General features: G+C 44.3%; 1 protein-coding gene across 1 annotated transcript in view; it reads left to right on the forward strand.

The window, feature by feature from the left end:
• The window catches only part of APC2 (APC regulator of Wnt signaling pathway 2), a 74,721-nt gene that overhangs the window by 15,531 nt on the left and 39,903 nt on the right, over positions 1–19,287 (forward strand). The window contains exon 2 of the mRNA XM_087922701.1: positions 10,328–10,486. Coding sequence (XP_087778827.1) covers positions 10,328–10,486 — 159 coding nt within the window. The remainder of the gene's footprint in view (positions 1–10,327; positions 10,487–19,287) is intronic.

Genomic DNA, 19,287 nt, shown 5'->3' on the forward strand with positions numbered 1-19,287 from the left:
TTAAACTTTTAGGATCGTTGGGGTGGGAGGCGAGTGGGGAAAGGCTACCGATTCAAACCCCAAATAAGAAATAAAACTGAAGCTCGATATTTGCAAAGTACTTTAATTGCCCCGGTGTCATCTACTCTGAGCTAGAACCCTGCAGGGATGTCTTTGTTTATACTGCCAAAAGACTTAATTGCATGTTTTAAAAAATGCTGCGATTTCCTCCTCCTTTAAAAAAAAAAGGGAAATTTTCAGGTGATGTGGAAAACGGTTCATGTTAGAGATTTGGAGTGGGGAGGTGGATTAGGCCTAATGCTTCAGCCACCCCAAATTGCTTTCATTCTCTAAGGCCTAATTAAAGTCTGATTACTTCAGTTACTTCCAGTAATTCTATATTGCTCTTCGTTTGAAAATGTACTGGGAATCCTCAACTCACAACTGTTTATTTTGTGACCGTTTGAAGTCCTAATGTCACTTTGAAAAGTGACTTATGACTGTTTTTCACCCTTACGGCTGTTTCAGCATCCCCGGTGGTCCGCGGATCAAAATTCAAATGCTTGGCAGCTGGAAGGTACTGTGTTTATGATGATTTCAGTGTCCCGGGGTCATGTGATCACCTTTTGAGTGTCAACTCATAAAATATTTCTATGTATTTTTTAGAGTTGCCAACAGAAAGGGAAGGGGGAGCAGTGCGGCAGCTTGCAAACCAAAACTGCATTCCATAAATGTTTTCAAAGATAGTAACTAGGTGACTGAAGTTTCTGTCACACAAAATTCTTAACTGCAGAGCATGATTGATGACTCTTGGCTATGGGTGTGTCCCATTGGAGAATGTGAATTACAATACACCCCTGTATTGGTGGGGGGAAACCAGGGTCAAGGGTGAGAATTATATGTCTCAGAGTTGGCTACACCCAGGCAATGCCGGACATGTTAACTCCCAATAAATCCTTTTGAAGTTTTAGAAGTTTGGCTCGAGACTCATGATTTAAGTGGGGGTGACTGCCGGAATCCTGACACTGAGACTTTCTGACAAGCAAAATCAAGGGGGAAGCCACATTCACTTAACCATGTTACTAACTGCAGTGATTCACTTAACAACAATGGCAAGAAAGGTCATAAAATGGAACAAAACCCAGTTAGCGACAGAAATTTTGGGCTCAATTGGGGTCATACATCAAAGACCTTCTGTAATGGTAGATCTCACCAGGTCAATATATTTTTTGTATTTTAATATTTTGTTCTACACTACCAGAATCCCTCTGAGGGAGCTGGACAGTTCAGAAATGGGGAAAATAAAAATTTGAAAATGTAATGGTGGATCTCAGCAGGATAATATATCTGAAAATAAAATAGTAGTCCTCAGCGGGATAATAGATTTGTACATGTAACAGTAAATCATGCCAAGGCAATATATTTGAAAATATAATGGTAGATCTCACCAAAACATTATATTTTAAAATATAAATACACTCTAAACAAGTCAAGAGCTACAAAGAAAACCAGCAATTAAAAATGAATGGTGGAGTGGTTAGAGCAACTGATCAAACTGAGAGAAGAAATGGGAATTAAAAGAGGCTTTTTGATTATTATTTTATTTTTAACCAAAGCAGTCTACTTGAGATATTGGCTAATCCCCCATGCCAGTTAGTATAAAGGAATATAAAGATCATGATGGAGAGAGCTGTTTCCCTTGAAAGAGGGGCTAAGATGGATGGTAAACGTGGTTTTCGAGCCAAGAATGCCCTCCAAAACAGCCCCAAAATGGCCTGAAAAACAGCTTGAAAATTGAGCAGGGGTGAGGCCATCCAGTGGTAGGATTTGCTGGTTCACTGAACTACACAGAATCTTACTAACAGTTCACACCAACCGGTGCGAACAGGCATCATCCCACTTCTGCCCTTCCCTGGCCTCAAGCTCCAGGTTGTGTCTAGCCTGAAACCATGTGAAGAAAAATCCCTACAGAAAAACTACAGAAAAGAAAATGGCCGCAGCCAGGCCAGCTTCAGGCTTGACAACCATCCAGTCAGAGCTAAAGAAGCTTCTTGGATGAGAAGCGAAACGTCCTTCAAAGAAAAAAACCAGAAAGTCTTGGGGGGGGGAAAAAAACACCTTTGGGACAACCATGACCTGGAGGACTGAGAATCTCCATAGAAACTTCATCCTCTTTCTCTCCCTCTTTTTTCAAAGTCCAACTTTGGGTTCTACAGAAGGCCAAAGGAAAAAACAACAGCAACAACGCATTGATTTAGTAGTTGCTGGTGCAGTCAAGATTATGCACAGCTGGTGAAACACGGCATAATCAGATCCCCCATAGCAATCTAGAAACACCCTTCTTTTCTGAGTTAATGTTGAACTAATTGGTTTTTCCAGATCGTCTTCCAAGGGGAGGAGGGAGTGTTATGCTTCCGAGTCCCATCCAAAGCCATAATGCAGGTAGTCCTCGACTTATGATCTCACTTGAGACAGGAAAATTCATCTTGCCTCATGCAGTTGTTAAGCGAGACATCTACTGGATCGCAACTTGCAACCTGAAACCTACAAGATGCAACCTTTCCTGCTGGCTTCCCCACTGCCTTTGTGTCATGCCCCTGTTGGAATCTGATTCTGAGGGGGAGGTTGAGCAGCTGACAGCGTGTGGGAGTGTGGCTCCGGAGGCTGTGGAAGAAACAGTCTGGCTGGGCATTTAGAGGAAGACCCAGGGCTACCTTCTCTCCAGGTCCTAGGGCATGGAGAAGGGAGCAACGTGAGTTGCATGGGTTACGGGGGAGGAAAGGGCCCCGATTCCCTTCATTAGCTGCAGCTGGGAAAACAAGATAAAGAGGGTGTTTGCGCACAGCACCTTGCTGGAAGCAAAGCATGAATTATCTTTGTTTGTCAAGTCTTATCTGGGTTCCGGTGTCCTCCCAACTGTGTGTGTGTTGTTATCTTTTGAAGTCTGCAATTCTTTTTTTCTGCCCTGTCTCGTTAATTGCTGCAGTGTGATTTGTGTTGGTTTTTATTTATAATTTATATGTACTTAGGGTTCAGACTGAATTTCTTCCCTTTAAAAACTGTTCTTGGGGGAGTTTTTTCGCCAGCCAATGATAATTTGGACATTGGGGGCCAAGTTGGAGGTATTAAAGGGACTTTACCTACATTTGTGATTTTGTTGCTTTTGTGTCACGCCCCGGGTCATCACACTTTGCTTGTCATAACCTCTCCCCCCCCCCTCCAGATGCTGCAACCGTCATAAACAGAGGTCTCCAAACTCAGCAACTTTAAGACTTGTGGACTTCAACTCCCAGAATTCTATGCTGAAGAATTCTGGGAGTTGAAGTCCACATAGCCAGAATTCTAGCTATGCTGGCTGGAGAATTCTGGGAGTTGAAGTCCACAAGTCTTAAAAGTTGCCAAGTTTGGGGATCCCCGGTCCTAAATATGAACCAGTTGCCAAGCATCTGAATTTTGATCATGTGACCACGAGGAGGCTTGTGTGAAAATCAGTCAGATGGTGTGAAAAGTAGTCGTAAGTCATTTTTTTTTCCAGGGCAGTTGTAATTAGCCAAGGACTACCAGTTTGTGGAATGCTGACTTTTTATGGGATTATGACAGAAAATGCAGGCAGTCCTTCACTTACAGCACTTCATTTAGTGATGATAGAAGTTCAAAGTTACAACGGCACTGAAAAAAGTGACTTATGCCTGTTTTTCACTCTTATGACCACTGCAGCATCCCTGTGGTCATGTGATCAAAATCCAGCTGCTTGGCCACTGGCTCCTAGGGGTCAGATGATCCCCTTTTGCGACCTGACAAGCAAAGGCAATGAGGAAGTCAGATTCACTTAACAACCAAGTTACTAACTTAATGACTCCAGTGATTCACTTAACAATGGTGGCAAGGAAGGTCGTAAAATGGGGCAAAACTCGCTGAACAAGTGTCTCGCTTAGCAGCCAAAATTTTGGGCTCCATTGTGGTCGTATGTCAAGGATCACCTGTATATATTTTTAAAAACTGAGCTGGATGGGAGGATGGATTGTCCTGGGTTCCTTAGGAAGGCTGGTTTTAGGGAACCACCGTGTTCCCAGGCAGTCTGCTGAATGCTTCTTGCTCGGGGTGGACCAGCTGGGAGGGTTGGTACGTTCATGCTCCTTTTAATGGGTTTCCCAAGGACGGGGCAGCATTGCCCTAAGGCTGAGCAGACACTAGCCTGGGGCGTCAAAGCTTCAAGGATGCCCACGCTGCCCCGTCCTTCCGAATCTTTCTAAAAGTGCAAATCTTAATTGTTGGGCAATGACACCATCAGCCAACTTGGCCTAGGGTGCCATGTGCCCTTGAGCTGACACTGCCCAGGGATATGGTCAGAAATGAATAGTTCCCTTTCATAATATAGTATCACAGCTATGAGCTTGATTAAGTACACTTGGGCTGTAAGGGACTCAGATAAACCCTTCCTGCCTTCCTTCCTCTCATCATCTCCGCATTCCTTCTTTCCTTCCTTCCTCTCTCCATCTCCTTCCTTCCTTCCTCTCCTCCTTCTCTCTCCATCTCCTTCCTTTCTTCCTTCCTCTCTCCCTCTCTCCATCTCCTTCCTTCCTTCCTCTCTCCATCTCCTTCCTTTCTTTCCTTCCTCTCTCCCTCTCTCCATCTCCTTCCTTCTTCCTTCCTCTCCATCTCCTTCCTTCCTCTTCCTTCCTCTCTCCCCCTCCATATTCCTTCCTTCCTCTCTCCATCTCCTTCCTTCCTTCCTTCCTTCCTTCCTCTCCCTCTCTGTATTCCTTCCTTCCTCTCTCCATCTCCTTCCTTCCTTCCTCTCTCCCTCTCTCCATCTCCTTCCTTCCTTCCTTCCTTCCTTCCTCTCCTTCCTTCCTTCCTCTCTCCATCTCCTTCCTTTCTTCCTTCCTCTCTCCCTCTCCATATTCCTTCCTTCCTCTCTCCATCTCCTTCCTTCCTTCCTTCCTTCCTTCCTTCCTCTCTCCTCCATATTCCTTCCTCCTCTCTCCATCTCCTTCCTTCCTTCCTTCCTCTTTCCATCTCCTTCCTTCCTTCCTTCCTTCCTTCTTTCCTTCCTTCCTTCCTTCCTTCCTCTCTCCATCTCCTTCCTTCCTTCCTTCCTTCCTTCCTTCCTTCCTCTCTCCATCTCCTTCCTTTCTTCCTTCCTCTCTCCCTCTCCATATTCCTTCCTTCCTCTCTCCATCTCCTTCCTTCCTTCCTCTTCCATCTCCTTCCTTCCTTCCTTCCTTCCTTCTTCTTTCCTTCCTTCCTTCCTTCCTCTCTCATCTCCTTCCTTCCTTCCTCTTCTCCATCTCCTTCCTTCCTTCCTTCTTTCCTTCCTTCCTTCCTTCCTCCCTCTCTCCATCTCCTTCCTTCCTTCCTTCCTTTGTTCCTTCTTCTCTCTCCTCTCTGTATTCCTTCCTTCCTTCCTTCTCTCTCCTCTCTCCATATTCCTTCCTTCCTTCCTTTCCATCTCCTTCCTTCCTTCCTTCCTTTCTTCCTTCCTTCCTTCCTCTCTCCCTCTCTGTATTCCTTCCTTCCTTTCTTCCTTCCTTCCTTCCTCTCTCCCTCTCTGTATTCCTTCCTTCCTTCCTTTCAATGACAACCATTGAACTAGAAGACTTCCAACATCCCTTCCAGCCTTATGATTCTATGTTCTGTAGGGGGCCTATATTCACCTAGAAGGGGGAATGACCTGATTCTTCAGAGAAGAGAAGAGAAGAGAAGGGAAGGGAAGGGAAGGAAGAGAAGAGAAGAGAAGAGAAGAGAAGAGAAGAGAAGAGAAGGAAGGAAGGAAGGGAAGGAAGAGAAGGGAAGGAAGGGAAGGAAGGAAGGAGGGAAGAGAAGGAAGGGAAGGAAGGGAAGGAAGGGAAGGAAGGAAGAGAAGAGAAGAGAAGAGAAGAGAAGAGAAGAGAAGAGAAGAGAAGAGAAGAGAAGAGAAGAGAAGAGAAGAGAAGAGAAGAGAAGAGGCTGAAAGGGACCTTGGAGGTCTTCTAGCCCAACCCCCTTCCTAGGCAGGAAACCCTACACCTCTTCAGACAAATGGTTATCCAACATCTTGATATTGGATAACCATTTGTCTGAAGTGGTGTAGGGTTTGCAGTGTTGGAGCATCCACAACTTCTGGAGGCAACTTGTTCCACTATTAATTGTTCTGTCAGGAAATCTCTCCTTAGTTCTAGGTTGCTTCTCTCCTTGAGGAGTTTCCACCCATTGCTTCTTCTCCTGCCCTCAGGAGCTTTGGAGAATAGCTTGACTCCCCTCTTCTTCTTTGTGGAAGCCTCTGAAATATTGGAATATTGCTATCACGTCTCCCCTAGTCCTCCTTTTCATTAAACTAGACAAACCCAATTCCAGCAACCGTTCTTTATATCTTTTAGCCTCCAGTCCAGTCTGATTCAGGTTACATTTCTCCTATTTTTCTCATTCGGAAGCCCTGGCTTCTCCCAGGACTCAGGTGTGGAAGGCCGGGGCAGCCCTGTGGCAAGGAAGGTGTGTCTAAGCCCTGTGAGATCCCTCCTGGCTAGCAAAGGGAGGGGGAGCAGCTCACGCATGTGTGTGTGCCCGTGTGTGTGTGCCCGTGTGCGTGTGTGTGTGTGCGCGCATGCAAAGCTATGCCGTCAATCTATCCAGTCACATGACCTGTCATTTGCAATCAGGGACCCCTGAAAAAGAGACGAAACCCAGATCCATTGGAATGTTTTTTTCCCTCTCCGCCTTTGAACCGTCAATCTGTTCAAACACCGAATAGAACAATAGGTCGTTTATCTATGTATACCTCTATGGAATGATGGGCAGAGGTGTAGGCCTCTGCTCTGAAAAGCCACCGGAGCGATCTTCTGGATAAGGCAGCATGAGAACGGCGGCATCAGGAAGATCCAAGGTAGGTGAGATCAGACGCAGGATTTGGGGAGCTGGAGGTTGTCTCTTGCGGACTGAGCTTAACGGGAGATCTCCTAACCTAGGGGAATCCGGCTGGCTGGCTGGCTGTATGGATGGATGGATGGCTTGCTAAGGAACCGGGGGTAAGTCTGCTCGTTCGGCATCTTCCCTTTGTAATCGGGCAGTGGTGTGCAAAAAAAACCCCCCCAAAAATGGGGCCCAGCAGAGAGAATCCAAAGGGATCTCTCCTAGATCGGAGGACAAAAGCGGGAGGCAGGAGAAAAATCCATGTATCTGCAAAAGGCATTAAGTAGAAACTCCTATCCACCCCCCCCGCCCCTCCCAGGCAATTTCTCAAGGTGTGGGGGGGAACTGGAGTTTGCTGCCAGACAAAGAGATGAAAGGGGAAGGAGAGACAAAAGAGAGGGATTGTGGAGCCTGAGAGAGAGAGGAAGGGAGAGAGAGAAAGGGAGGGAGGGAGGGAGGAGGAGAGAAAGAGAGAGGAGGGAAGGAGGGAGGGGAGAGAGGAGGAGGGGAGAGAGAAAGAGAGAGACAGAGACAGAGAGGGGGAGGAAGGAAGGGGGGAGAGAGAGAGAGAAAGGGAGAGAGAGAAAGAGAGAGAGAGAGAGGAGGGAAGGAGGGAGGAGAGGAGGAGGAAGGGAGAGAGAAGAGAGAGGGAGGGAGGAAGGGAGGAAGGGAGGAGAGAAGAGAGAAGAGAGAGACAGAGACAGAGGGGGGAAGGAAGGAGGGAGGGGGAGAGAGAGAGAAAGGGAGAGAGAGAGAGAGAGAGAGAGGGAGGGAGGGAAGGAGGGGGAGAGAGAGAGGAAGGAGAGAGAGAAAGAGAGAGGAGGGAGGAAGGGAGGAAGGGAGGAGGAGAGAGAAGGGAGAGAGAGAAAGAGAGGGAGAGGGAGGGAGGGAGGGGGAGAAAGAGAGAGAGAGAGAAGAGAGAGAGAGAGAGGATGATCTATGAAGATCAGAAAGGGTCCCAAAAGCAGGAACAATGGCCCGTTTTCCAAATAAGGGGTCCCTTCCCTCCCAGCTCAGATTCCTGGGTCCGTTTAAGAAAAAGGACACATTTGGTATTGGAGTTTATTCATTCCGAGTCAATGGTCCAGCAGAAAGGTTTCCGTAATGAAAGAATGGCATTATTTCTGCTCTTGGGATCGGTCCACGGTTTGGCAGGGGAAGCTGGATTTTTGGTATTCAGAGGGTTTCTAAGCTGATTGGGGTGGAGAGGAAGCCAAGTCCATGACTCTGGATCAAAAGGGGACAAGAGGCATTGCAAGGATCGAGGTGTGAATGAATGAATGAATGAATGAATCCGGCATCCGACGCCCATTTTATTCAGGGAAACCCGAAGCGTGGTGGGTTTGGTCCAAGGGGACACTTTGTCCTGAGTAGAGATTTCAGGACAGAGGTGCCACATCTGCATGTTTTTAAAGAAAGGGAGGAATGCAACCCGGCCACATTTGGTGACCTTTTGATTAGATTACCGTAATAAGCCCTACATGGAGCTACTCTTGAAGAGCATTTGGAAGCTACAGCCAATTGGAGTACAGGGAACAGTGAGCGATGGGTGTGTCGTGTGTGGGTACCTTGATGCTCTCGGAGCCTGGTTGTTTTCTTGCAGACATTTCATTACCCAACTAGGTATCATCATCAGTGCTAGATGATGCTGGTTATTGAAGTCCATGGTGCACTCTGAACGTGGTTGTTTTCTTGCAGACGTTTCATTACCCAACTAGGTATCATCATCAGTGTTAGATGGTGCTAGTTATTGAAATCTATGGTGCACTCTGAGCGTAGTTGTTTTCTTGCAGACGTTTCATTACCCAACTAGGTATCACCATCAGTGCTAGATGATGCTGGTTATTGAAGTCCATGGTGCACTCTGAATGTGGTTGTTTTCTTGCAGACGTTTCATTACCCAACTGGGTAACATCATCAGCATGGGGAATTCTGGGAGTTGAAATCCACCGGTCTTAAAGTTGCCAAGTTTTGGATACACTTGCCTTCAAACTTAAGAGAAACTTTTCAAAGCAGAGTTTAACTTAGTCTTGCAACTGTGCTTCCTATGGTCAGTGGAAGGGTATCGCTTTTTTCCTGTTCTGTAATTAACATTGTAAGCCCACTTCCCTGGTGCCTGGAAGTGTTCATTTTTTATTTATTCCTGTATTCAGTTTCTATAGCCACTCATTTCAATAATTGATTCTGGCTGGTTTACAATTCCCAGCGTATAAAAACGATAAAAATCATTTTAAAAACAATAAAAGTTCTACTTGTCTCTAGAAGAGCTAGACTAGATCAAAGGTCCACTTCACACAGCTGCCTGGTAACAGAATAACAGAGTAGGAAGGGAAATTGGAGATATTCTAGTTGGACACCACCCTCACCCCCCGTTTAAGATTCTATATGATTCTGGACAAACGGCTGTCCAATTTTTTCTCAAAAACCTCCAGCAATGGAGGTAAAAATTTATGTTGCTAAGAGAGACAGTCATTCAGTGAAATTTGTCCCCTTTTACAATTTTTCTTGCCACCATTGTTAAGTGAATCCCTGCAGATGTTGGTGAAAGCAAGCCAAATAACCATGGAGGGCTGGTGTCAACTCGTAAATCATTCCTATGCCAGTTTTCGAGTTGCCATAAGCAAGGCGGGGAGGGGGGAAATATGAAGGAGAAGTGGGGCAGTTTAAAACCAGAAGTACATTCCACACTTATCTTACAAAGATTGTAGCTAGGCTACCTGATCTTCTGCCCTCGAAAATCCTTCATTGGAGAATCTGATTGATGACACACCCAGGGGAGAAGGGGGAAACAGAGTCACAAGTGACTGTAAATTACTTATGCCAGAGTTGGCTTCATTTAGGTTAATGCCGGACACAGGGGTGGGATTCAAATTTTTTAACAACCGGTTCTGTGGGCGTGGCTTGGTTGGTGGGCGTGGCTTGGTGCTCATGTTATTGGCTGGGCGTGGCCAACTCAACATCACTCACATCGAGGCATGTATCTCCTCGCCTGGCCTCTCATGACTGTGGGGATGCTGCAATAGTCGTAAGTGTGAAAAATGGTCGTAAGTCATGTTCTTCAGTGCCATTGTAACTTTGAATAGTCACTCCACAAAAGCAAAGTACCAGCAAAGGAGGCAAAAAAACTCCAGAGATGTTCCTGAGACAGGAAGTCTAGTCCTGCCAAGAATGCAAAAAAGGGTTAACGGAGAGACAGTTTCTGTAAGCAACACCAGAATGTTTCCTTCCTGCCTTCCTTACAGGATTAGAGCAGTAATTTCTTCTAACAACTGGTTCTCCGAACTGCTTAGAATGTTAACAACCGGTTCTAGCGAATAGGTGCAAACTGGTAGAATCCCACGCCTTCCTTCAAGTACTGGAGAATGGCTGCCATGCCTCCCCTGGGTCTTCTTTTCATTAACATACCTAGTTCCCATAGCCGTTCATCATACGATGTCTCCTATCTCCTTCTCTTCTCCAGGCAATGGAAGAGCTGAAGATGTCTGGATCCATTGCGTCCTACGACCAACTGGTGAAGCAGGTGGAGGCGTTGAAGAAAGAGAACACACACCTCCGTCAGGAGTTGGAAGACAACTCCAACCATCTCTCCAAGTTAGAAAATGAGACTTCTGATATGAAGGTAGGGAGACCATCTTTTTTCCAACACTGAAAACACTGGGCTTTCTTTTCTACGAGGGCTATCCACAAAATAGATTACGTTTTCGTCTGTAGCAAGAAGGGGCGGAGCTAGTGTGGCCATCTTTGGTTTGTGCGTCTGCCGCTCAGTCTGCATCTAGTCGTGCTAGTGGGAGGTTCGTATCATTGCCCGTTATTTCACAGCAAATGTTTGAAATGTGTGCTGCAATTGAAAATCCCTCGAGCTGTGAGATGCAATCAGTGATAAATTTTTTGTTGGCAAAAAACCATAAACTGATTGAAATTTTTCGGCAACTGTGTGAAGTGTACGGAGACAACATCATCACTGAAGGTGGAGTGCGCCAATGGTGCGTTAAGTTTAAAAATGGCCGAACTACGGCACTTGAGAAGTCCTGAATGCTTTCAAGTGGAGATTTTTCCTCATCCGCCCTACAGCCCGATCTTGCACTAGCGACTAACACTTTTTCGAGGATGAAGACCTGGCTTGGAACACAGCGCTTTGGCGCCTGAGATTTGAGCCAGTCAGTCACGCCCGCCGCAGTTCTGCGTCGTCGTCAAAGCGCTGTGTTCCAAGCCAGGTCTTCATCCTCGGAAACAAGTGGTAGTCGCTTGGTGCAAGATCGGGCTGTAGGGCGGATGAGGAAAAATCTCCCACTTGAAAGCATTCGGACTTCTCGAGTGCATTTGCTGTGTGTGGTCAGGCATTGTCATACAAAAACAAAATTTTGAGCTTAACTTTCCTCTACGCTTGTTCTGAATTGCTTTTCTTAGTTTTCAATTTTCAATTAAAATTTCAATCAGTTTTATGGTTTTTTCCCAACAAAAACCTTATCACTGATCGCATCTCACAACTCACGGGATTTTCAGTTGCAGCACACATTTCAAATGTTTGCTGTGAAATAATGTGCAACGATATGAACCTCCCACTAGCACGACTAGATGCAGACTGAGCGGCGGATGCACAGTCCAAAGATGGCCGCGCTAGCTCCGCCCCTTCTTGCTACAGACGAAAACGTAATCTATTTTGTGGATTAGCCCTCGTAGTTGTGAAAATGGTGCTTTTCCAGATTACAGGGAGTCCTCGAATTTTGGCCACAACTGAGCCCAAAATCTATGTTGCTAAGTCAAACATTTGTTAAGTGAGTTTTGCCCCGTTTTATGATTTTTCTTGCCACTATTTTTAAGTGATTTGTTACAATTTTTAAGTTAGTAACATGGCTGTTAGGTGAATCTGGCTGCCCCATTGACTTTGCTTGTCAGAAGGTCGCAAAAAGTGATCATATGACCCAGGGACTCTGCAACTGTCCTAAATATGTACCAGTTGCCAAGGATCTGAATTTTGATCATGTGGTCATAATTCACTTTTTTCAGTAACTTTGAATGGTCTAAAAACTCTAAGCAAACTGTTGTAAGTTGAGGATTACCTGTATTTGTTTTTTACGAGGGCTATCCACAAAATAGATTATGTTTTCGTCCGTAGCAAGAAGGGGCGGAGCTAGTGCGGCCATATTTGGACTGTGCATCCGCCGCTCAGTCTGCATCTAGTCGTGCTAACGGGAGGTTCATATCATTGCACATTATTTCACAGCAAACATTTGAAATGTGTGCTGCAACTGAAAATCCCGCGAGTTGTGAGATGCGATCAGTGATAAGGTTTTTGTTGGGAAAAAACCATAAACTGATTGAAATTTTAATTGAAAAACTAAGAAAAGCAATTCAGAACAAGCGTAGAGGGAAGTTAAGCTCACAAATTTTGTTTTTGTATGACAATGCGCGACCACACACAGCAAATCGCACTCGAGAAGTCCTGAATGCTTTCAAGTGGGAGATTTTTCCTCATCCACCCTACAGCCCCGATCTTGCACCAAGCGACTACCACTTGTTTCCGAGGATGAAGACCTCGCTTGGAACACAGCACTTTGACGACGATGCGGAACTGCGGGCGGGCGTGACTGACTGGCTCAAATCTCAGGCGTCAAAGCGCTGTGTTCCAAGCCAGGTCTTCATCCTCAGAAAGAAGTGGTAGTCGCTTAGTGCAAGATCGGGGCTGTAGGGCAGATGAGGAAAAATCTCCCACTTGAAAGCATTCAGGACTTCTCGAGTGCCGTAGTTCGGCCATTTTTAAACTTAACGCACCATTGGCGCACTCCACCTTCAGTGATGATGTTGTCCCCGTACACTTCACACAGCTGCCGAAAAAATTCAATCGGTTTATGGTTTTTTCCCAACAAAAATTTATCACTGATCGCATCTCACAACTCGCGGGATTTTCAATTGCAGCACACATTTCAAATGTTTGCTGTGAAACAACGGGCAATGATACGAACCTCCCACTAGCACGACTAGATGCAGACTGAGCGGCGGACGCACAGACCAAAGATGGCCACGCTAGCTCCGCCCCTTCTTGCTACAGACGAAAATGTAATCTATTTTGTGGATAGCCCTCGTATTATCTTAATATCTCTCCAAATTTTGTTAAGCATCCTTTCCAAAAGAAACACTTTACAACTCTTGAGTATCTGTCTATGGAAGTTCTCAGTTATCCAGGTCATAGTTGTCCCAAAGGTGCTTTTTCAAGAGGCAACTGGACTTTCTGGCTTTTCTTTGAAGATGTTTCACTTCTCATCCAAAAAGACTCTTCAGCTCTGAGTGGATGGTGGGGAACAAAAGGGTTTATATTTGTCATTTGCCTTATTTTTGAGAGTCATTGAGGCCACTTGGAGGTTCATCTGGGTCCTTAGGGTCACCTGAGTAGTGCAAATGGGTGTGGAAACTTCTTGGAATTTCACAGTCCTTACAGCAGTTCCAAGGTCCCATTTGGACCTCTCAGGTGACCCTGCAGGGACAGATAAACCTCCAAGTGGCCTCAACAACTCTCTAAAAAAATACAAATGACCAGCTGTTTGCAAGGAATATAAATCCTTCCATTCCCTGCCATCCAGTCAGAGCTGAAGAAGCTTCTTGGATGAGAAGTGAAACGTCTTCAAAGAAAAACAAGACAGTCCAGTTGCTTCTTGAAAAAAGCACCTTTGGGAGATCTTTTAGTATGTTAGTCAATGGAGATCCTGAGGCTGGGATTTGTAATCTTTGAGTCAAGGATATTTGATGCAACTGTGGAATTGCAGAGTGGATGGGTCTTATCTCTGTTATACAAATGTACCTGGACACATTGTGAGTGTGATCTGTGTGGATTTTTATGGCTGCTTCTTAGAAATATCTGTTCTTATTGTGGTTGGTTATACACTCAGCCAGATGCTCAGACTGGATTTGGCATTTTTATTCACCCATTGAGTCCTGCCCCAGGTTTAGGACAGACAGGTGTTATTTGTTAGTGTTATAAGTATGATCACAGGATGTAACTGTTCCAAGTAATGTTGTTGTTATTGCTATTAATCAATTTAATATACCACCCCCTCCATGAGATAGATTTGCTGTGTATTTGGATATGTTTAATTGACCAGCTTTAGGTGAGTTTCCTCTGTATTTTGATGCTTGGTTTCTTTCCATATGAGAGAGAAAGCAAAATTCCCATTCTTCCTTTCGTGGCTGATCTTCTGGTTAAGAGTTTCCAAATTAGAGTTTATGACCATGTTTTGCTGCTGGTTTAGTTATCTTGATTCTTCATACTTTTTGCAATTGGATAGGAGAGCTAGCTACCCTTCTGGCTTTCAACACAAAGATGACAGGCTAGAGTGACTACTAAATGAGGCTGCTCTAGCCACAAAGTCTTTGTTGTTCCAATGGTCCCTCTCTCCCTCTCCTTCCCTCCCCTTCTCTCTCTCTCTCTCTGTCTCTCTCTCTCTCCTGTCATCTATCCATCATCCATCCATCTCTCTCCCCCCCTTCCTCTCCCTATCTCCCTCTCTTTCATCTGTCATCTATCCATCCATCTCTCTCTCCCCCCTTCTCTTTCTGACCATGTTAAGAGAATCCTGGGAGTTGAAGTCCACAGACAGTTCTAGGCTGCATAAACAGAGGGATCGAATCAAGATCATGTGAAGTGTTAATACCACTTTATAATGCCTTGGTAAGGCCACACTTGGAATCCTGCATCCTGTTTTTGTCACCCACAATGTAAAAAAGATGTTGAAACTCTAGAAAAAGTACAGAGAAGAGCAACAAAGAGGATTAGGGGACTGGAGGGTAAAACATACGAAGACTGGTTGCTGGCACTGGGTATGTCCAGTCTACTGAAAAGAAGGACTACAGGAGACATGATAGCAGTCTTCCAATATCTCAGGGATTCCCACAAAGAAGAGAGAGTCAAGCTACTCTCCAAAGCACTTGAAGGCAGGGCAAGAAGCAAAGAATGGCAACCAATCCAGGAGAGAAGCAACCTAGAACTAAGGAGAAATTTCCTGATAGTTAGAGCAATTAATCAGTGGAACAACTAGCCTCCAGAAGTTGGGAATGCTCCAACACTGGAAGTTTTTAAAAATATGTTGGATAACTATTTGTCTGAAGTGGTGTAGGGTATCCTGCCTAAGCAGGGGGTTGGACTAGAAGACCTCCAAAGTCCCTTCCAACTCTGTTATTCTAAATGACAGACCAGTGAACAACCTTCCATTTCAATCACTCCTACGATCTCTTTAAACACTGAGATAAGTATGGATACTACAACAAGATACTCTCCCCCCCTCAATTACCCAATAGGTTTTTTTTTAATTACCAAAGATATGGCTAGAAAGATATGGCAATCACCAGAATACCCTAAGCTCATGCAGATTTGTTAAGGAATAACTCTCATCAACCAAGAAGCCTAGGATTTAAGATAATCTGTGCAATACAGATATGTGCTTTCTGCAGGAGGAAAAAGAAAAAGAAAACAAGAACAAGTCCATTTAGCTCCCTTCATTATTCATCTGTAAAAGCTTAAAAGCTTAATTTCCATTTATCGATCTATAATGACAACATATCTATTACAGTTTGATTGCAGAATTTTTATGAGGAACAATCCGCTTTGGCTTCCACCCCACCCTACTGCCTTTCCTAATTCTACTGCATTTTCTTAATAAAACTAAAACTACACAGACTGCACCTATACCAGGGGTGGGATTCAAATTTCTTAACAACCGGTTCTGTGGGCGTGGCCTAATTTGTGAGTGTGGCCTGGTGGTCATGTGACTGGCTGGGCATGGCTTGCTGCCTGGGCATGGCTTGGTGGTCACATGACTGGCTGGGCGTGACTTGTATGTAAATATTGTAAATATGTAAATATTTATTTATTTTTATAAAAAAAGAACAACTTTTACCCAGAAATCAGGCAAAGCAGGCAGGCAGGTTGAGTTGCTCACAGAATCACAGATTCACTCAGAGATCTATCTTTCTGCAATCTGCTACCTGAGTCAGCACTGAAAAATAGAAGCTTCAGTCCTAAGAAAGGTTCAGCTCTGCTTTTAAGATTAGTTAGAAAGCAAGAAATCCAATTATTTCCTGCTTTCTAGCTAATCTAAATCTCCATGCACAGCTGATAGTCAGAACAGCTGATGGTCGGGGGGGTGAAGGAAAAATAGGGACTTACCTGCAAAGGCACAAGGCAGGCAAATTGGATGGCATGCATGCCAGGTAAGGAGTGAGTGGGCGGGAGGGCCCAGCCAGTGGCGCGATTTGCCGGTTCTCAATAGAACCGATCCGACCAGGTAGAATCCCACGCCTGCCCTATACTGTATATTAATATACTGTATATAATGTATATAATGTAATCCTCTATTTATGACTAAAATAGAGCCTGCCTATTACGATCATTAATTGTGATGGTCACAAAGCAGATCTCTATGTGGTTAGACTCTTTTTTATGACCCTTTTTTGCAGTAGTCTTTAAGTGAATGTGGTGATTATAATGTGAATGCCATGGTCATAAATGCCATGGTCATTAAACAAACCCATTATTTGCTATGGGCTGTATTTATTATTTGTATCCCACTTCATTATTTTTACAAATAATTCAAGGTGGTGAACATATCCAACACCCCAGCCTCTTCCTATTTTCCCCACAACAACAACCCTGTGAGGTGAGTTGGGCTGAGAGGGAGAAAGTGGCACAAAGTCATCCAGCCAACTTTCATGCCTAAGGTGGGACTAAAACTCACTTTTTCCTGGTGATTGGCCCAAAGTCACCCAGCCGGCCCTCATGGCTAAGGCGAGACTAGAACTCACCACCTTTGGTGATTGGCCCAAAGGCACCCAACTGGCTTGCGTGACTAAGGCGGGACCAGAACATTTTCAATAACCGGCCCTTTTGTCCAGTTTTCAGCAAAAACATGCCCATAGCTAACCACTGGTTCACTTAATGACCGTGGCATTTACTTAATGACCATTGCAAAAAGGTCATAAAAATGGGTCCGTCACGTGACTGACCTGTTTTACAACCATCATAACTTACAACTATGATGGGCAGACTACACTATGGTCAGAAGTCAAGAACTACATGTAATCTACTTTATTTAAATCAACAAAATCAAAAATCACATTCATTTTTTTCCATGTTTATGCAAAAAGTTCAAAAGAAGCTTCCAGTCACCAATAAATGTAGACAATGTTTTCTCTTGAATCCAAGAAGTCAACTTATTCTTTTTTCTGCAAAATCTAACCACTTCACTAATCTTTCCTCCATAGCAGGTTAGTATCAAATCTTTCCAACTCTCTGCATATATATTGAAATAACCATCCATAACTTTTTTCTTAGTGGCTCAGTGGCTAAGACGCTGAGCTTGTCGATCAGAAAGATTGGCAGTTTGGTGGTTTGAATCCCTAGCACCCATGTAATGGAGTGAGCTCCCATTACTTGTCCCAGCTTCTGCCAACCTAGCAGTTCAAAAGCACGTAAAAAATGCAAGTAGAAAAATAGGGAGGTCTTTGGTGTTCTGTGTGCCTTCGGCATTTAGTCATGCCGGCCATTTGACCACGGAGACGTCTTCGGACAGCACTGGCTCTTCGGCTTTGTAACGGAGATGAGCACCGCCCCCCCTAGAGCCGGAAACGAGCACGTATGTGCGAGGGGAAAATTTACCTTACCTTTTTCCTAAGTGTTTAGATATTAATCCTAATAGGAAAAGCTCTATCTTCAATTGAATGCATGTAGCCCTTGACTTTTGATCACAACTGAGCCCAATATTTCTGTTGCTAAGTAAGACGGTTGTTAAACCAATTTTGCTCCATTTTATGACCTATCTTGCTACAGTTGTTAAGTGATTCACTGCAGTTATTAAGTTAGTTATATGGTTGTTAAGGGAATCTGGCTTCTCCGTTGAATGCTTGCCAGAAGGTTGCAAAAAGTGATTGTGTGATTCCAGGACATTACAACCTTCAGAATAGAATAGAATAGAATAGAATAGAATAGAATAGAATAGAATAGAATAGAATAGAATAGAATAGAATAGAATAGAATATCTTTATTGTCATTGCATTCCACGAATACAATGAAATTTGAAAGCTACTCCAGCACAGTGCCCCAAATGCCACATCACAATCACACTTCAGACTATTTAAAAATTAAAATAATTATAATAATAATAATTTAAAACCTAGTCTAAAACCTATCTAAAACATTTCTATCTATATCTACCTATCTATAATACTGTTACCAAGCATTCTAATGTACTTGTCCACAAGATTCTGCAGTATGAAAGTATGAAGTATGAAAAACAGGCATAAGTCACTTTTTTCAGTCACTAAACAAATGGTTGTAACTCAAGGACTGTCTGTACTGATCTTTAAAATCCTCTATATCCACATCCATCTTGACTCTTTTGATCTCTCCATGCAGACACCCCTAGAGAAAAAGAAACAAAACCAACTGAAATCATTTCGCTAGATTTTTTTAACTGCTCAGAGACAATGATGATAACAATAATAGCAGGATGATGTTTTGCATAATATCTAACCTTGAGGGAAGGATCTTCAATTCTACGCCCACAGGAAGTAAAAATAGACGTGTTAAGAATAACGCTTTGCTTTTCCTCAGTGAAATGTCCGGATTGTAGATTGTACAAAAATGGGATTGTTTGGGGAAATTATTATTATCATTATCCAAATGTATTGGCCACCCAGCTCCACAGACTCTTGCTGATCTGAGCAGGGGGTTGGAATAGAAGACCTCCAAAGTCCCTTCCAACTCTGTAATTCTCTTCTGTTCTGTCAGAAAGAGAACGGATGATTACCTGAACCTGTAGCAAGGGTTGGGATGCTACCGGTTCGGCCCGGTTCTATAGAACCGGTATTTGCGAAGAGCCAGCTGACACTGATCCAGTTTGATGTTTGGCCCACCCGCCTGCCCAGGCTCTAGGTTGTCCTTTATTCCCTGCTTTTCCCTCCTCAGCTGCTTTGCGCGACACAACTGAGGTTGAAAAAGCAGGAAACAAGAGGATTTTCAACCCCTGTGCAGCACTTGTCAGCCATCCAGGCGGCACAGCTGATTTCTTGCAACCGCTGCACACACACGCAATTTGGAGAACTGGCAAATCGCTCCACTGGCTGGCCCCTCTCCTCCCTACCCACTCACCTGGCATGCGAGCCATCCAACTTGCCTGGTTTGGTAAGTTGCTATTTTTCCCTTTTTCCCCCCCGACCATCATCTATTCTACTCTGCCGGGAGATTTAGATTAGTTAGAAAGCAGAGCTGAACCTTCCTTAAGGACTGAAACTTCTACTTTCCAGTGCAGGTTCAGTTAGCCGATTGGAGATAGATAGATCTCTAGGTGAATCTGTGATTCTGTGAACAACTCAATCTGCCTGCCTGCTTTGCCTGCTTTTAGGTAAAATTTGCTCTTTTTTAAAATAAAAAAT

The sequence above is a fragment of the Pseudonaja textilis genome, chromosome 1 (genome assembly GCF_049901715.1).
Source record: "Pseudonaja textilis isolate UNSWEBS1 chromosome 1, rPseTex1.2, whole genome shotgun sequence".
Taxonomy (NCBI): Eukaryota; Metazoa; Chordata; class Lepidosauria; order Squamata; family Elapidae; genus Pseudonaja; species Pseudonaja textilis.